The 15,535-nt window shown below is 31.1% G+C and overlaps 2 protein-coding genes across 2 annotated transcripts; one reads left to right on the forward strand and one right to left on the reverse strand.

The window, feature by feature from the left end:
* Window positions 1–5,813: 5,813 nt before the first annotated feature.
* LOC122596360 (glycosyltransferase BC10-like) lies at window positions 5,814–8,414 on the forward strand. The gene is made up of 2 exons (XM_043768924.1): window positions 5,814–6,443; window positions 7,664–8,414. Exons 1-2 carry the CDS (start codon window positions 5,865–5,867, stop codon window positions 8,306–8,308), a joined length of 1,224 nt encoding a protein of 407 aa, XP_043624859.1. The 5' UTR covers window positions 5,814–5,864; the 3' UTR covers window positions 8,309–8,414.
* Window positions 8,415–9,546: 1,132 nt separating this feature from the next.
* On the reverse strand, window positions 9,547–14,672 carry LOC122596097 (probable leucine-rich repeat receptor-like protein kinase At1g68400). Its single transcript, XM_043768615.1, has 2 exons — window positions 13,397–14,672; window positions 9,547–10,377 (listed from the first exon to the last, which is right to left on the reverse strand). The coding sequence occupies exons 1-2, from the start codon at window positions 14,661–14,663 to the stop codon at window positions 9,737–9,739; spliced, it is 1,908 nt and encodes a 635-aa protein (XP_043624550.1). The 5' UTR covers window positions 14,664–14,672; the 3' UTR covers window positions 9,547–9,736.
* Between the last annotated feature and the right edge of the window lie 863 nt (window positions 14,673–15,535).

The raw sequence follows: 15,535 nt of genomic DNA on the forward strand, positions 1-15,535 counted from the left end.
CCATCAAATGTAAAGCAAGCTTTGAAAATTACAGAATGGAAGGATGCTATGGAAGTTGAACTGGATGCACTCAAAAAAAATGAAACATGGGATAAGTGTACTCTTCCACAAGGCAAGAACCCAGTCGGATGTCGGTGGATCTATACAGTAAAATATAGACCAAACGGAGAAATAGAAAGATATAAAGCTCGATTGGTTGCCAAAGGGTATACTCAAACATATGGGATTGACTACTCTGAAACGTTCTCTCCAGTTGCAAAGTTAGATACAATAAGAGTTCTATTTTCTGTAGCAGTTAATCAAGGATGGCCTTTTCATCAGTTTGATGTAAAAAATGCCTTCTTACATGGAGAACTAAAAGAGGAAGTACATATGGATCCTCCGCCCGGTTTTTCTCAAGATTTTAAGAAAGGAGAAGTTTGTAAGTTAAAGAAGTCCTTGTATGGGCTAAAATAGTCACCCAGAGCGTGGTTTGGCAGGTTTACTCTAGCAATGAAAAAGTATGGGTATATCCAAAGTAATTCTGACCACACTTTGTTTCTCAGTCGTAAAGGAGATCGTATAACGTGTCTGATTATATACGTTGATGACATGATTATCACTGGGAATGATGAAAATGAAATTAAGAAGCTTAAAGAAAGTTTGTATGCAGAATTAGAAATGAAAGATTTAGGAGATCTGAGATATTTTCTTGGAATTGAAGTTTCAAGAAAACAACAAAGGATCTTCATTTGTCAGAAGAAGTATATCTTGGATTTTTTAGCAGAAATTGGAATGATCGATTGTAAGCCAGCAGATACACCCATGGTTATCAATCAAAAGTTATTTATGAAGTTAGATGGTAAACTTGCTGATAAAAACAGGTACCAACGAATGGTAGGAAAACTAATTTATTTAGCCCATACTCGTCCAGATATAGCACAGTCTTAAGGATTATCAGATACCGTAAGGGAACTGCTGATCATGGAGTTTTGTTTAAAGCAAACAGTCATCTAAATATTCAGATATATACAGATGCTGACTGGGCTGGAGATAAAGGCAACCGAAGATCGACGTTAGGATATTTCTCTATGATAGGAGGTAATCTGGTTACATGGAAAAGTAAGAAGCAAAAGGTGGTCTCTTTGTCAAGTGCTGAAGCTGAGTTCCGAGGAATAGCTAAAGGCTTAGCAGAAGCATTATGGCTGAAAAAACTTGTAACGGAGTTAGGTTTCGCCCCCAAATAAAGTATTAAAATCATGAGCGACAATGAAGCAGCTATCCAAATCTCAGAGAATCCGGTTCAGCACGATAGAACTAAGCATGTGGAGGTCGATCGTCACTTTATCAAAGAAAAGCTCGAAAGTGGTATTATTAAATTACCCTTTGTAAAATCTGAAGATCAACTGGCAGATATCCTTACCAAAGCAGTAGGAACAACTGTTTTTCAGAAATGCTTAAGCAAGTTGAATTTTGGAAAATTCCATAATTCAACTTGAGGGGGAGTGTTAAAACAAGAAGTTATTTTGGATCAGAACGAATCATCATCATTTCCATGATTAAGAGATCGTGTCTTTGGCAGAAAACCAAGGATCAATATGCAATCAATTGTGATTTATATTTCCATAATTAAGCCGTAAAATTCATGTATAAATAGAGGATAGGTTCTTTGTATCATAATTATCAAAAATCAATACAATTCTATTCTCTATATCTTGTCATTATGATGTTGTTATACCTATTTTCTATCACTTGATCATGTAGTTGTTAAGATGATATACATACACACATTAGATCTGGAAATATGTTAAAACACTTTAGTACAAAAACCAAAAACAAAGGAGATGATGACGATGTGTAGGTACAGTACTTGAAGTGTTAAATAGAAAGACATGGTAGTTGAGGGTACCTTCGTAATTCTATAAATTCCTTATAACGTGTAAAAATCAGCTCCCTTCTTAAATTGTGAGCGTCCTAGTCATTTTACAAACGCATTAATCTTAAACGTGATTCGCTTGACATTCATGAAATTTCACCATTTTAGAGCCACATGCTCTACCAATAGACCACCACCCTTATGGTTAAAAAAAATTAATCATTTTTGAAACAAAAAGATTGAAACTTTATGCTTTTATCTTTTGAAAGATAAAATAACAACTATTAACAATTAATTACAATAAATTTAATTATAAAATTAATATAAGGCTAAACATAATATGGTAGAAATTCTTTTTTACTTAACACTTAATTATCAAATCCAGCTGAAAATGAAATATTTTACATTAAATAATGTATGTATATCAAAAATATTATTGCACTCAATAAACAATTAAACAATTTTCAATATGTTTTTTTTTTTCAAAGTGAGTTTCAATTCAGACGTGTCGGAGACAATATTAACCATTAATTTTACTAAAATCTAATCTAAATGTCTAATTCGGGATATATTTATAATACTTATGACTTATGAAGAGCTAATCTATCCTATATCTAAAAGAGGAGGACATCCTTTAAAACCCTTGAAATTATATTTTCTCTCCTCTATCTCCTATTTCCTTTTTATCCTTTTTTTTTTCTTTTCTATATCCATCTTTATTTTTTTAAAATAAATTTTATTATTAACAAATTATCTAAAGTCCAATCTATTACATTATATAATCATTCAAACTATTTTATCGTTTAGTTTTTTATTTTTTTTATATTCATTAAATCACTATCAATATTATTTTTGTATAAATCGTATAAGGTTTTTTTCAAGATGATAATTTATTTATTGATCCGATATCTTTATGTAATATAAACAAAGCTGATATTTAAGTTATTTATGCGATTTTGATTTAATATTTGTTTTTAGCTGGAAGTTTAAATTATGCTCATACTTGATGTTTTTTTAGATACACATATATTGTTTGATTAAAGGTAATTTTTACATATATATAATTTATATTTTACCAAAGGTTTTCTTTAAATTAACCATTGATTATATTTTGTTTGACTTATTTATTTATTTTTAATAATAAGCAATATTTTTTTTTTATAATTGTATGGTGATATATATTGAATATTTTTAAACATGCTATTACATAATTGTTTATATATTGTCAATTTATTTAGTTAGGCGAAATTTTAGAATTTTTCATAAAATTTAGAACATATTGAAACGAAATATACATGCAAGACATATGTTTTGAATCTACTCGTCTGTGATCTATCAGACGTGACTGAAAACTATGATAAATATAAAATAACACCCATTTTCGAATCTCTTAATGGAATTGTCATGGGGTATGAACAGTGGTGGCTCCAAAAATTCAAGTGCCATGTCCGAGCTGGGAAAAAGTGCCCCCAATTCTTAGAAATCCAACTATATAAGCAATTTTTTTTATTATATTGAGACGTTATAACAATAACAAAATGATAGTATTAAAAATACATATAACCAATGATAATATTATGAATACATTTAAATGTTTAATTATTAACTAGGTTATAACACAGGTTCCCTTAAATATATTGATTTGGATAGTCTAATTAAGCTTTATTTAGCTAATTATAAAAAAAGTACTCTATTTATTACTAAGGACATAATTTTGTATGTACATATATATTTAGTGCCTAAAATATTACGAGTATCTTATTTATAATTTGTTATTTGAATCAAATATATTTATATCTATATAATATATATTATACTTTTACATATATAATATAATATCCATATAAAATTTTAACATTTTTATGCCCCTTCAAAATAGTATTCCGGTCGAATGTCTTGCTTGATCCACCTCCGAGCCTTCCCTGGGTATGAAGAAACTACGATTATCAATTACTAATTTATTTTGAAGGTTTGATTTCTTTTTCTCCGTCATAAAGTGCTTGTTTTAAGTCTTCTCTTATTTTAATTCATTTTATAGTGCATCAAATAAAATAATCTGACCATGTCTTCATTAAGACATGTTTTATCGTATTTATCGGACCGGCGCATATGCATATTATCGAACCTTCGCGGGCATATCTGGCCTAGCTACCAAAAGTTTGAACCTGGGCGGCAAACCATAGCCGCGTAATTAATTAATTAACTGCTTTCGTATCCTCCATGTTCACGATTAGATTTGCAACTAGGTACGTGAAACAGTTTCGTGAATTGTTTTTGTTGTTTTCAGCATATTTACATATCCATATATCTATTATACTCGTTTCTAGATTTATAAAAAGCCGTCATCTATAAGATAAACTAGATTTTGATGTTTCGTGATATTTAAATTTGTCTTAGTATGATTACTATTATTTCTTTATAGCCTAGACATCATTAACTAACATATTTTTATAATAAACAATTCACCTAGTTGAAATTAAAACTAATAGGTCAATATAGACTAAAAAATGCCTTACAAAAAAGGGAAAAAAATAGACTTAATACTGTCACCAAATGACATTTGTGTTCATGTGTTGTATATATACGAGTTTTTTTCCCCAACAAGAAATAAATATACTTAGTTATTGTCAATTTATCTTAAAATGTACTCTAGTTGAATTTAGAATGTTCAAGACCGTTGTTTCACTACTAAGTTATACTAAGTTTACATAAGAATAATTAAACTAGAAAACTATATAACTTTAAATTAAATTATATATAAAAAAGGATTTTGCTAATAAAGGGTCGCCATTAGCGTAAAACAAGGTTACACTAAATTTTATGATAAAAAGTAAAAAAAATTATATACGTTAATAACAACCTATAAAAATTAAAGTGTCGTTAATAATAAAAATAAACAAAGTACCTAGCAAGTTCGTTATATGTCGAAAAATATTTCAAAAGTCTACTTTGAATGGCCCTACACATTGTTATCGTTTGGAAATATATACGAGTACTATAGTTTTACGAAAACAATGCTTTTGAAAAGCAACGGCCTTTTTATTTAAATAAACACGTTTCTTTTCTCACCTTTTTCAATTTTTATTTCACCATTTTTCAATCTGGAGTAGCCTTTGTCTGTTCATTTGTCCATAATGCAGATCCTTCTCATCACCATGATATGAAAAAGCAATTAATTATATTTATTTATTCTTTGTATTTTACTGCTTACAAGTAGCCTCAATTTGTTTGTTTATCTGTCCATAACAATCATGAATGCTTTCATAAAATACATGAAAAATAACTAATCTAATGTAACATATTCATTTATTTATTTATTCTTAGAGCACAACTGAAAATCAGTGTAGCTTAACTAACCAGATTTTAGTTTAATAACTATTGGCGGAACTTAAACACCTATTATAAGAGGGCAGAATTAAATTTAATAACTATTGGCGGAACTTAAACACCTATTATAAGAGGGCAGAACTAAATGAAGCATAAAATCTACTTTTGCTAGAAGGACAATATGTTATATAAAAATTAGTTTTAAATAAATATATTAAAATATTAGTAATAAAAATAAAAGTTTTTAGAGGGGTTAGAACCCTCTTTGATCCCTTAAAAGTTCCATCCTAATAATAACAGATAATAAAAACACTATATTAGTTTATTCACATATATAAGTTGTTATATTTAGTTGAAACTATAAAATTAGTCGGTAGATTTAGTTTTCGAAATCCAAATTAATGTTAATCAATGTAGACATATAATAAAACCTGTCAAGACCGGCTGCTGGCAAGCCGAGTAGAAAGCTGTATATATTATTAAAAAAAATTCCCATTTATGAAAAACAAATTTAAAAATAAAATAATAGACGTTAGTATTGACCTTTGACTTTTTGAATCATTCTCACCGCCAATTGCATAAATTCCCCATACATCACTTTAACCCCATTAGCCGATTTCCATTTCATTTCTCTCCCAATCTAGTCTCTCTAGATTTCATTTTCAAGAAAGAACAGAAAAAAATGAAGAACAATTACAACAACAATAACCATAACCAAAATATGATCTCATTGTTTAAAATGTTCAATGCACCATTACATTTATCAAATCTATTATCTCTAGTACTTTTTTTCGCCTTCGGTTTATGTTTTGGTGTCATTTTAACTTTCCAACTTAAAAACGTGTCGTTTAACCTCCAATTCACTCAATTTTCTCTCTCTACCAGCACTACGACCACAAACAACACTGCATCCAATACAACATTGGATACAGTGTCACCACCGTCGCCACCAGCACCACCAGTCAAAATTGGATTGTCGAGTTATTTGACACCGCCTCAACCTATGCACGATATGACCGATGAAGAGTTATTATGGCGAGCATCCATGGTCCCTAAGGTGAAAGACTATCCATTCAATAGAACAATTAAGGTGGCTTTCATGTTTTTGACCAGAGGACCGGTCGTGTTGTCGCCTTTATGGGAGCGGTTTTTCAAAGGCTATGAAGGTCATTACACCATTTATGTACATAGCTCGGATTTTAATTCTACAGTGACCGAGTCAGAGAAATCTGTTTTCCATGGCCGGAGAATTCCCAGCAAGGTACGTATATAATTAATTAAATCACATATACATATACACTTTGTTTATATATTTAATTTTTTGATTAATTAGATACTTTACGTACTCGTTTGATTATTCCTTTGCTTGCATCGTATATACATATAAAACTATAGAATCTTAGAATTTAAATATAATTTTGGTTTGAAACATAATTTAAATTGTTACTAACAACGTACATTTAAAGTAAACAGACAGCATTTTAATTACATCCTTGTATGTATATCATTTTTTTCTGTTTTCTATTCGAAATGTTGTTTGTTATAATATAATGGAATGATGGGGAGTTTGCTTAGTCAAAAAGACCAATTAAATCTTCATTAATCATTTCAAATCATTTTAGTTTGCCTTAATAAGCTAGCCCTTAATGACCAAGCAATCTTTTTAATGTGTTTGGAATATATGTCAAATGAGTTATATATAACAGAAAACTTAAACGATAATTTATATCATTACAATTGTAGGTAATTAAGTTGGTAACATTATTATTTTGGAGAAAGCTATATACTCGTAGTATCTTTCTAGAGAAAACTTTACAGTATTAATTTTAGACTATACTTGAAAACATATAAAGAAGCTAAAAAGTGTGACTTACTAACATGGAAAAATATTAATTACAATCAATAATTTATACGAGTAATATACAATAGATTAAAGGTTAGGATTTTAAAAATAATAAGTGAAATATATGTATATCAACACCAAAGTTAAAAGTTTTGTATATACGTGTCAAATTAGTCGACATGTAATCACAGCCATAAATTTGTATATGTGGAATCCTAGCTGGATGAGAATGGTGCCGGCCTTCTTTTCACAATCTTTCTGCATTTAAATTCTATTTTATTCGATTTCTTAAGTATTACTTTTCTTTTCTAAAGTTATATAATATTGGGAACATTGATTCATTTGGGTCTGAATTCAATTCTATTTTATTATATGGGCATGTGGGTTTAATTATTGAGGCCAAATTTTACAACCCATGTATTTACTTATAGAATTAGTATTAATATTGATATTGATAGAAATAAAAAATACTGTAATTAGTCTATACATTTACTTGATAACCAGCATGTCTCTATTGGCTAGTAATTTTTGTTCTTGTGTAAATGAGACAGAATTAAGTAAAGCTTTATTATTGACTGTACTTGAGTTTAATATAGTCCACAACTTTTCTAACAAATTTTGGTTATATATATTTGCAGTATGTCGAATGGGGAAAAGTTAACATGATAGAAGCCGAGCGTCGACTACTAGCAAACGCACTGCTCGATTTCTCAAACCAACGATTTGTCCTTCTCTCGGAATCTTGCATTCCCTTGTTCAACTTCTCGACGGTTTACTCTTACCTCACAAACTCGAACCATAACTTTGTTGAGTCCTATGATTTGGAAGGGCCCGTTGGTCGTGGGAGATATAGTCAATATATGGCCCCAACGGTTGATATTGAGGAATGGCGCAAAGGGTCACAATGGTTCGAGATGAACCGTGACCTAGCCGTTGAGGTTATATCCGATAAGAAGTATTTTTCAGTTTTCCATGACTTTTGTGATGGCCAATGTTATGCGGATGAGCATTACTTGCCAACATTTGTTACCAAGATATTTGGGAAAACCAATTCCAACAGGACTTTGACTTTCGTTGACTGGGCGAGAGGAGGCCCCCACCCGACCAAGTATACGAGAAACGATGTGACCGAAGAGTTTTTGGAGAAGCTAAGAAATGACAGGAGTTGTGAATATAATGGACAGAAAAACCATATTTGTCACTTGTTTGCAAGGAAGTTCACATCTCATGCTTTGGATAGATTATTAAGAATTGCACCAAAGCTTATGCAATTCAACTTATAGCTTTGAAAATATTCATTTTTTGGTTATTTTTCTTGAAATTATTTTATTCTTATATACATATTGAACAATTGGGTTCAAAAATTGGAAAAAGTTTTCATCATACATATATTCTAATGTATTGCTTTTTCAGACCGGATGAGTTACTGGTGATCATAATATGATAAGTTTATCGACATCTTTATAATTTGAAGGGAAAAAAATGGTTGAAAATGTGATGCTAATTAGTCATAGCTTTGCTGAACTAGCCGAAGGAAGTTGTTGAGCAAGACGTTTTCAATATAGGTTACCCAATATTTGGAAGAAGTTGTTGAGCAGGACATTTTCTATAATGTGTTATAGTTGTGCCAACCATCAGTTTCCAAATGACCCGGTCATAATCTAATTATAATTCCGTTGATCTTTGATCCCCCACTTAATTAACACATTCATCATTTTTTCCCCCCCAAAAAGTTTCACTGAACTATCAAGGCAAAAATCAAATTTACTCGAGGAAAAATTTGACAAAACGAAACTAATCAAAATATGTCGGGTGGTACTTGGCAAAAATGATGCTTATAATGTGACGAAATGAGGTTAAGTTATGGTAAATTTGTGCAATGTTTTTCACCAAATGAGAGATACTTTTGTTAAAGTTTTTAAAAAATAATGGGTGTGTTACATTTACATAAGAACAAGGAAAGTGATGGATTTAGTGTCCAATACCATGAGCGTTGACAGCTCGAAATGTCATGATGAATTGGTCTAGTGTGTTTGTATGTATCTTTGAGGCACCATGTGCATCCAGATTCCCTAAAACAGAATAAAAAGGTATATCTTTAACTGGCAGTTGGTTGTTAAATTCAAACTGTTATGGAATTGACACGCAAAACTCCAAAAGGTGTAATCTGGTTTCTAAGAGAATATATAAGCTTGAAGTTAAGCCCATCATCATGGGCATACATTTTATACATTATTGGGCTAACAGTATCTATCTTCTATTATCCTAATAAAACAGATTCTATACTTAATCTGAATATACTAGTGGCAAGTGGCAACAACTTTCCTTACCAAAATAATAAATCCGAATATACAAAGTTAAAAGATTCTGGTCATCACATTTACATAATTGAATTTGACAATATAAGCTAGGTTGGGGTACTTAAATAATATTATACATTAAATTCAACAATCTAAAAAACAACCAATGTAGCTGAAAATCTTTTAGTTACCACATTCACTTGTGACTATTTTGAAAATTATAGTACTAATCCTTGCAAGATATAAGAGAACTTAATTAAGTATGATATACAGTAGTAGTAAATCAACAAGATGATGATTTAATCAAAAATACACACTTACATTATCCCACATTATAATGAAAAAGAAAAACAACAACTCCTGGCTATATATTATATTTGTCATCATCAATAACAAAGACTAGTCGATCGATCAGATGACTGGAGGCGAGTTAGACACCGAGTTAAGCATTTCACGACTTGCTGGTGACATCTGATCAACTGATCCCTCAATCTCGTGTATCATTTTTGCAACATGGCTCATTACAGGACGTTGCTCAGGTGCACTCGAGGTACACGATATAGCAATATGTAACAACCCGACCATCTCTTCTTCTATATCTTTATAACTCATGAGTTCCAAATCAAACACTTCAGCAGTCCATTCTTCTCTAACCACGGATTGAACCCATCGTGGCAAGTCCACAATGCCGCCATTGTCCATCATCATAGAAGCAGGGCATTTGCCCGTAAGAAGCTCCATCAATAAGACTCCAAAAGAGTAAACATCGGATTTTTGAGTTGTTTTATTACGGGTGTTATTGGATGGGGATAATTCGGGTGCATTGTAGCCTGTGGACCGTTGGATGGCTGATGGAGGAGTAAAAGGGGACAGACCGACATCTGAGAGGTAAACGTTGCCGGATTGGTCCAGGAGGATGTTTGTGGATTTGAGGTTGCCGTGGGTGAGTTTGGTTGAGAAGTTGTGAATGTAGGCTAGACCTCTTGAGGCTCCTGCGGCTATCTTTAGCCTTGTTGGCCAGTCCAATGGTGTTCTTCCTGGTCCTCTATTTCCTGATGATTACCAAAGTAAAAATACCAAAAGAAGATATAAATTAATTTAAAAATATATTTTAGACAAAACAGAATTGCTTAGCAATGTTGACCAAATGCGTCAATTAAGAGGGATTGTAAGTTCATATATTATCCGAACCGAACCGATTGGTTGAACCAAGTGTAGTAGTAAACTTATATCTTCGTATAAATGCTACAAGCTTGTTACATTCTAACAAATATATATTTAAAAAATCTACTCAAAATAATATCAATTAGTAATAAATTTTTTTATATATATAAGGTTTAAGCTCCATAAACAACTCAAAATAACATTAAAATACAAATCATCATAAAAGTACTTTTAAAAATTATCAATAATAATAAAAAAAAAAAGGTTCATATGAAAAAGCCGTTTAGTTCAACCTTCAATTGGTTTAGCGAAAAATCCGTTTTTAGTTAAACCGAAGTACTATAGTTTTTAAAACATTGATTTGTTAAGTCTTTAGCGGAAAAAGTAAATATATAACAAATACTGTATATGTTTTTAGGTAATATCTATATGATGTTAATATATAGTTAGATAATGTTTCTCTTTAAATTCAAAAAGAGACTAACATGTGTTAAAATTAATGTAAGTGCAACACTTATGATCATATAACATTTTCTCGTATTTTTATTGCATATGGTAAGTCACACTCAGTTCATATATTAAGTTTACGGATTTTGGCCCCTTGGCCCGGCCCTTATATTGGGGAATGATATCACTTTTCCTACACGTAATAACTATAAAATTGAATAATGTGAAACTATATTAGATTATTCAAAGAGCTTTATGAGGTAGAAGTTATGTGTAATTGAGCTTTATTGTAACTAATAATAATACTTCCCCTCTAAGTAATGAATATTTTTGGGAGATAGAGAAAAAAAGCAATGTTTTAAATACCGGTAAATACCGGCCGGTATTATCGGTACCAGAAACCACGCCGGTATTTTAAGTCCAGTATTTTTCCGGTATTTTCATTATTCAATATCGGCCGGTATTTCCGGTATTCCCGGTATTTTCCGGTATTACCATACCGGTATTTCCGGTATTTTCAAAAAATAAATTTTTGATTTTTAAAAAAAATTATTTTTATGATACTTTAATGTTATTTTTTGTTACTTGTGAACTTTAAAACCTATATTTTGTTATAAAATACATATTTGGTATTATTTTTGAGTAAATTATAATTGCATTTTGACTATTTTTGTTAAATTGTAATAAGTTTTGTAAGATTTTTACACAAAAAATATAATAAATTAAAAATAGTCGTACCGGCCGGTATTTCCGGTATTACCGGAAAATTTTTCCACGCCGGTATAACTAAAATACCGGTTTTTAAAACATTGAAAAAAAAGGAACATTTTTTTTAGAACGAATATATATTAAGAAAAATACATTTAGCAAATCACTAGACGCCACATACATATATACGAGTACCCAAATTACAAAAATATTATCTAGTAACAAAACCAACGGTTAATTCCTTGAAAAATTGTAATAAGAGTAAAAAAAAGAACTTTTTTAGTGCTTACTAATTTGTTGTTGTCACTAATATAATACAACATTTTGTTTGAATTTTATTATAAAAAAATGCATATATAGATATATACTCCGTAACATTATATCTAGAAACATTTCCCAAAAAATACTCCGTAACATTATATCTGGAAACATCAAATAAATCTTCAATATTTTGCTTAGTCTTTCTATTAATTAAATGCAAGAAAAGTGTAAAGTAAAATGAATACTGGCTTACGTACTACACAAGAAGGTGGGTGGGGATAAAAAGAAAGATAAATTGAGGGAGAGATAAAGATTAAAGCAAAAAGATGGGGGACTTTTCTGATACTAGCATATAGTCACAAAAAGATTTTCCAATAATGGTCGCTTAAAACTTTAAGTTAATAGTCCATCTCATCACTAGTCACCATGCAAAATTTACAATTCTGACTAGTATCAAGTATGATAGACCTTAAAACTGCTGAAAATTTAATGTTGATACATGAAGAAATCATCACTAACATTTATTATGAAATGTAATAAAAAAAAATAAAGATATTATGCATTTTTTTTTCTTCTAAACTTTCAGTATTGATCTTCTACATTGTTTATTTTATAATCGATATAAAGTTGTGTGAAGTCATATATGAACTAGAATAAGCAATTTATTGTAAACTCTATAATAAAAAAAAAAAAGAAAAGTGCATTTTCTGTTTAAGATTTTATTTCTTGAAATGCTTTTAATATCATATAATGATGACATATATAATCCATCTGAACTTTTTCCTCGTATCATATGTTGATTTTGACGATTATCAAGATCTTGTAATAAACAAAATTAATAGAAAAATGTTTTGAAAGAATATAACTTGACTAGTGTACCTTGTGGAGTACTACTTGAGAAACAATATGTGATCATTAAACATAATGTTTATTGGTAAACTTCATTAATTGCTCAACCTACTTTTATTGAACCACTCTGGCTTTTTAGTTGGTCTTTTTACTCTTTTGACCATCCTTACACTTTGGACCATCTGATCTTTATTTTTGTCCTAAGCTTTTATTTTAACCCAAACATACAAAATAGTTTTAAAATTATATCAAGAACAAAAAAGTCAAATACCAATAAAATAAAAGTCATGCATCATTATAAACAACTAAGCAACAAATACTACCAAGCACCTCATTTTCAAGGCATACCTATATATCATAATATCCCTTTCTTATATATCAAATATATCCTTTTCTTTATACGCAAATTGCTATACTATTAAAAGCTTACGTTACAATCACCTATTTATTTATCATATAAGTATTTTGGATGTTTGTTACATAGACTTAGGTATATTTACTGTTGATCTGATTTAAATAAACCAAACAACATCATCATAATCATGTATATTTACGTCTAACACTTAAATAACTTTTGAATAAGGTATCATGTTGGATTCGTACTACATTTAACAATAATTTTAATATTTAAAATTAACGTACCGTGAAGAAGCCCAAACAAGTTGCCATTACTCATGTAATCATAAACTAACAACTTCTCATCTTTCGCGAAATAATAAGCCTTCAACCTAACGATGTTAGGATGTCGTAACCTTCCTAAAACCTCCATTCGATCTTCAAACTCCCTTTTACCACCGGTAATCACAACATCCTTCAACCGCTTCACGACTACCATATTGCCATCATCCAACATTGCCTTGTATGTCGTCCCTAACCCGCCTTTCCCCAACATCTCCGCCGAAGCTTTCAACAATTCCTCTAGCTCAAACCTCCTCCCTCCATCCAAAAAGACCATTTTACCCTTATCGATTGAGTTTCTTAACCCCGGCTTCTCCATTTCCACCACATTCTTGTCCTCTGAATCCGAGTCTTTAGCGAAGTAACAATACAAGATAAATGATACCAATACTAATACAAAAACATCTCCAAATATAATCGCCACAATGGCTAGTGTAGTAACCCTTTTTTTGCCCCTTTTGCTGCGGTTACCTTTTGTTTTGGGAACCGCAGCAATGGAGGGCAGTGTAGTAGGCGAAGACGCTATTTTTGGTTTCGTGCATTCCAAAAGTGGACTACCACATAAAAACGGGTTATCTGAAAACACTACTTGGGGAAAACCTGAGATACTTATCGGGATTTCCCCAGATAAATTATTTTTAGAAATATTGATATCTTTTAAACTCGGCAAACTCAAAAAATCAATAGAACCTGAAAACTTATTTTCCTCTAGACGTAAAGTTAACAAATTAGTCATACGGTTGATAGTAACCGGGATACGTCCTGAAATATTGTTGTACGATAAATCGAGACGAAATAAAGAAGGTAACAATAAAGGAAAATTTCCGTAAAAATGGTTATGAGATAAGAAAACAAGTTTAAGAGATGTGAGGTTAGAAAGGTCAGGAATGGGACCGGTAAGTTGGTTATGTTTCAAAGAGAGAACACGAAGTTTTGCAAGTGAGGTAAGTGAGTCGAACCGGCCCTGAAGGTTAAGGTTTTCGAGGACGAGTGAGGTGACACGGTTGTGAAGACATGAGACTCCGAGGAAAGCAGGGAATGTGTGACATGGGTTTGTTGTTGTCCAAGTTGAGAGTTTGTTAGAAATGTCGGATGATGATTTGAATGCGAGTAAAGGGGCGAGGTCCGGGTGGGCGGTTTGCGATGGTGTTACATGGAGGATGAGGAGGAGGAGGAAGAGGAAGAAGGATAGAGTGGGGTGGAGGTAAAGTGATGGTGATGGTGAAGCCATTGTTTTTGTTCGAATATTGGTAGTAATAAAGTGTCTTATATGTCACCTTGGGCCTTTTATATGTTTTTTTTAATTGCTTCACAAGATGTTTTCGAATTTACGAGCACAGTGTCCGTGCAATGCAACGGTGATATGGTGAGGGTGATAGGTCATAAGAGGTGATAAGTCATAGAGTGTGATAACCAAATGCCTTAGCCGTACGGGCTCCTCCCGCGAATTTAAAAATTCATCGAAAGTATATCGAATGACATCTCTAATGAAAGAGAATGACATTTTAAGAACACCCATATAATTTTTATAATTTATCGATATACGGTTTTGAGATAAAAGAATTTGAATAAATTAGAGGAATAAAATGTTTATGAAGGAGAGGGAAAAAATAAGTGGTTGAGATTTGAGGAGAGAGAAAAAAATGAGTAGTTAAGATTTAAGGGTATTATAGGTATATTAAGTAGAGATATTTAAATTAGTGAATAAAAAATAGGGGTAATTTAGGTAGTTCAAAGTTGTAATCTAAGATTTAAAAAAGGGTTTTCTCTGATATATAGGACTATAGGAGTAAAGATATGTCACCTTGTGTCTTATATGGGGTTGGTGGCCCAATGGTATTTATTTTAAGATATCCACCTAGGTTTGAGTCTCACTCACATTTATAAGAGTAGATTAATATAAGAGTAGATTAATAGGAATTTATTTTAAGAATCCTGGCTTCTTGAGTTTTCATGTTTTTTTAGTGGTCTGGTGAACAATGATACTCATATTAAAAAACACTTCATCATCATCATATAACTATATAAGAGTAAGATCTTGCAATATCATTTTCTTCTCTAGGATTACAAAGATGGACATATATATTTTATATAAAACTCTAC

The sequence above is a fragment of the Erigeron canadensis genome, chromosome 4 (assembly GCF_010389155.1).
Source record: "Erigeron canadensis isolate Cc75 chromosome 4, C_canadensis_v1, whole genome shotgun sequence".
NCBI classification, from domain to species: Eukaryota; Viridiplantae; Streptophyta; class Magnoliopsida; order Asterales; family Asteraceae; genus Erigeron; species Erigeron canadensis.

Excerpts from the sequence above, each read along its gene's own strand:
- LOC122596360 (XM_043768924.1), top strand. The coding sequence starts at position 5,865 with ATGAAGAACAATTACAACAACAATAACCATAACCAAAATATGATCTCA. Across the intron at positions 6,444-7,663 it reads GCCGGAGAATTCCCAGCAAG|TATGTCGAATGGGGAAAAGT; the intron begins GTACGTATATAA and ends ATATATTTGCAG.
- LOC122596097 (XM_043768615.1), bottom strand. The coding sequence starts at position 14,663 with ATGGCTTCACCATCACCATCACTTTACCTCCACCCCACTCTATCCTTC. Across the intron at positions 10,378-13,396 it reads CTTGTTTGGGCTTCTTCACG|GAAATAGAGGACCAGGAAGA; the intron begins GTACGTTAATTT and ends GGTAATCATCAG.